The 2,769-nt window shown below is 35.0% G+C and overlaps 1 protein-coding gene across 1 annotated transcript; it reads left to right on the forward strand.

Moving 5' to 3' along the window:
* The first annotated feature begins 269 nt into the window (after positions 1–269).
* On the forward strand, positions 270–1,143 carry LOC112177915. Its single transcript, XM_024316154.1, has 2 exons — positions 270–447; positions 566–1,143. Exons 1-2 carry the CDS (start codon positions 270–272, stop codon positions 1,141–1,143), a joined length of 756 nt encoding a protein of 251 aa, XP_024171922.1.
* The last annotated feature ends 1,626 nt before the right edge of the window (positions 1,144–2,769 follow it).

Below are 2,769 nucleotides of genomic sequence, written 5' to 3' on the forward strand. Positions count from 1 at the left end.
ATTAGAAAAGAAATACATACAATCACATAGAACAAATATTACAACTTCATTAACCCAAAAAACTTTAACTAAAAAAATAGAAACAATTATCTTTTTCGGCTTCTTCACACAACTCCATCTCCTCAATAGTAAGCATATGATGTAGATACACATTTTCACTCCTAAGCCAATTTTATGTACATATCAAGGCCTCCACCATTTTAGGACTTAGGGAGCTATGGTATTGATCAACAATCCTCCCACTCGTGCTAAAGAAAGATTCCGAAGCTATGGTTGACAATGGAATAGCTAGAATATCATTTGCAATGCGGACCAATATAGGATATTTAGAAACTCCGTTCACCCTCCACCAATTCAACAAGTCAAAGCCTTCACCATCTCCTTCAATAGGATCTCCAAGATATCTATCCATATCGTTGTTTACGATCTCGGTTAGGTGTGATAATGGTATTGGTTTCATACCACATCGGTTAGGAGAAGTTGGATGTCTCTTGTGCAATCATAAGGTGGAAACTTTAGCACACATTTTTTGTAAGTGTTCAGTTGCTCTTTAAGTTACTTTCAGGTCAACCCTTTTCTTTGGAGCACACTATTCTGCCAAACATAGATTTTAAAGAGTGGATGCTTGAGCAATCTCTTAATCTCAATGCTGATGTTTTTGCTAAACTGCTCATGATTATGTGGAGTTTGTGGAAAAGTCGAAATAACAAATTGTGGGAAGGCAAAGTGCAGTCAACAAATGACATTCTGCTGGGATGCTTTACATGGCTTGAAGAATTTCACAAAGCTAGAATGAGTACTACTTTAGCAGCCCTAAAAACTACTAAGAAATGGCAGGCTGTTGCAATTCCTAAGCTAAATATTGATGGAGCATTTATCCTGCAAGAATCATATGGTGGAATTGGAGGAGTTTTAAGAGACCCAAATGGAGTCTTTCAAGCTGCTTTCTCAAAGCCGGTGTTTCATGTAAACTTAGCACAACAAATTGAATTGTTGGCCATCAAAGAAGGGCTGCAATTCATCAAAAATCTGCAGATTCAGAATGTCATAGTTGAAACAGATTGTCTAGTGGCAGTTCAAGAGATCACATATACTGCTTTGAATATCTCAGTAATGAGCAGCATTGTGCTTGATATTCAATAGGAATTGGGTGCCTTGCCGGGTGTATTGATCAAATTTGCACCCAAGTCTTGTGATAGGGTTGCACATAAACTTGTTAATCTTACTTTTGAATGTTTATGACAAGCAACATGGAAGGGAGCTACTAATTGTTGACCTTGTTTCGCAATATTGTAATCCTATTCCTAAATCTTTGAATAAAGTACTTTACTTCAAAAAAAAAATTGCATTTCAAATTTGAATTCAAAACCCAAACACAAATTCACAAAACACCCAACCACCCAAAACCAAGATCGGGAGCTTAATATTTGCATGAGTTGTAGAAAACCAAACACAACGCATGTCAAACTTCAATTCAAAACCCAAACACAAATCTTCTTCTCCATCGGAGCCAGCCAAACAAAAATTCACAAAACACCCAAACACCCAAAACCAGGAATAGAGGTGGCAAACGGGTCACTAAGCACGAGCACGGCCCAGCACGACCCGAGCACGGCCCAGCACGACCCGAGCACGTTAGAATAACAGGTTGGGCTGGGCTTAAGAATATTGGTCATTGGCCCGGCCCGACCCGAGCACGACATATTGTGGGCCGGCCCGTTACAAACAAAAAATTTCTTTTTAAAAAAAAAATTATTAAAAAATACAATGATGAGATTTGAATATGAGACATTTTTATTCAAAATCTCATGACAATTCCACCAATGCTTTCTTTTATACTGTCAAAAGAATGAAACAAAATATTATATCCTTGTTTTGACATAAGTATTTTTTCTAAATATTAAATATATGTTTATTAATAAAGACTAATCTCACAATAATACACTAAAAACAATATATTTTGAGTTTTTTGTGTCGTAAGATTGGGAAAACTTCATTTCTTCATTCATAACATTTATTATGTTGGATGATGATAACATGTACTTTCATTCATAAAATTTATTTCACCCTGTCCGAAAATAATTTTTGAAAACGAGAAAGACAAAAATGCATCATGTACTCAAGCATTTGAACAGGATACGCGTAAGGGATATTCTGATTCCGGTTAGAATATCTTGTCTAAGAATATTTTTATACAAAGGGATATCGATAAAAATATAAAACTAAAAAAACACGTTCCTCAATAATTATGAAGTTTATTGAGGGTAAATAAATGTCAAACTTTAACTATTTATATTTGCAAAAACAGACAAGTTATATAAAAAAAATCTCGAAGATCTGAACAAGAAGAAAGTGAAACAAGAGGAAGTAAGAAATAAATGGGAATATGATGTAAATGTTAGAAAGTGGGTGTGCGTTGCTACACCATTGACCGACAAAGAAAAAGAGGTCAGGAAGTGGATTTGGGATAAGGAGATAGGCAAAGACAGCTATGATCTTGGCAAAGATATAATGAGTGCCCACAGCAAAGACCCTCATCGTAAGTAGCTCATTTTTATTTCCTCTTTGTTGTGATAATAATTTGCACTGTTGACAGTAAAATGGTATTTATAGTTGAATTTATTTAATAAAACATATTGTACTACATGTTTATTTGATTTGATACATATAGGTGAAATGGTATTGCTTTGTATAGTATGAACATATGTTTGATACTTATGTGGAAGATGTAGTTGGTGTTCTCAGTTTATTGAGAGTCAGTAATGACTA

Source organism: Rosa chinensis, chromosome 7 (genome assembly GCF_002994745.2).
Source record: "Rosa chinensis cultivar Old Blush chromosome 7, RchiOBHm-V2, whole genome shotgun sequence".
Classification (NCBI taxonomy): Eukaryota; Viridiplantae; Streptophyta; class Magnoliopsida; order Rosales; family Rosaceae; genus Rosa; species Rosa chinensis.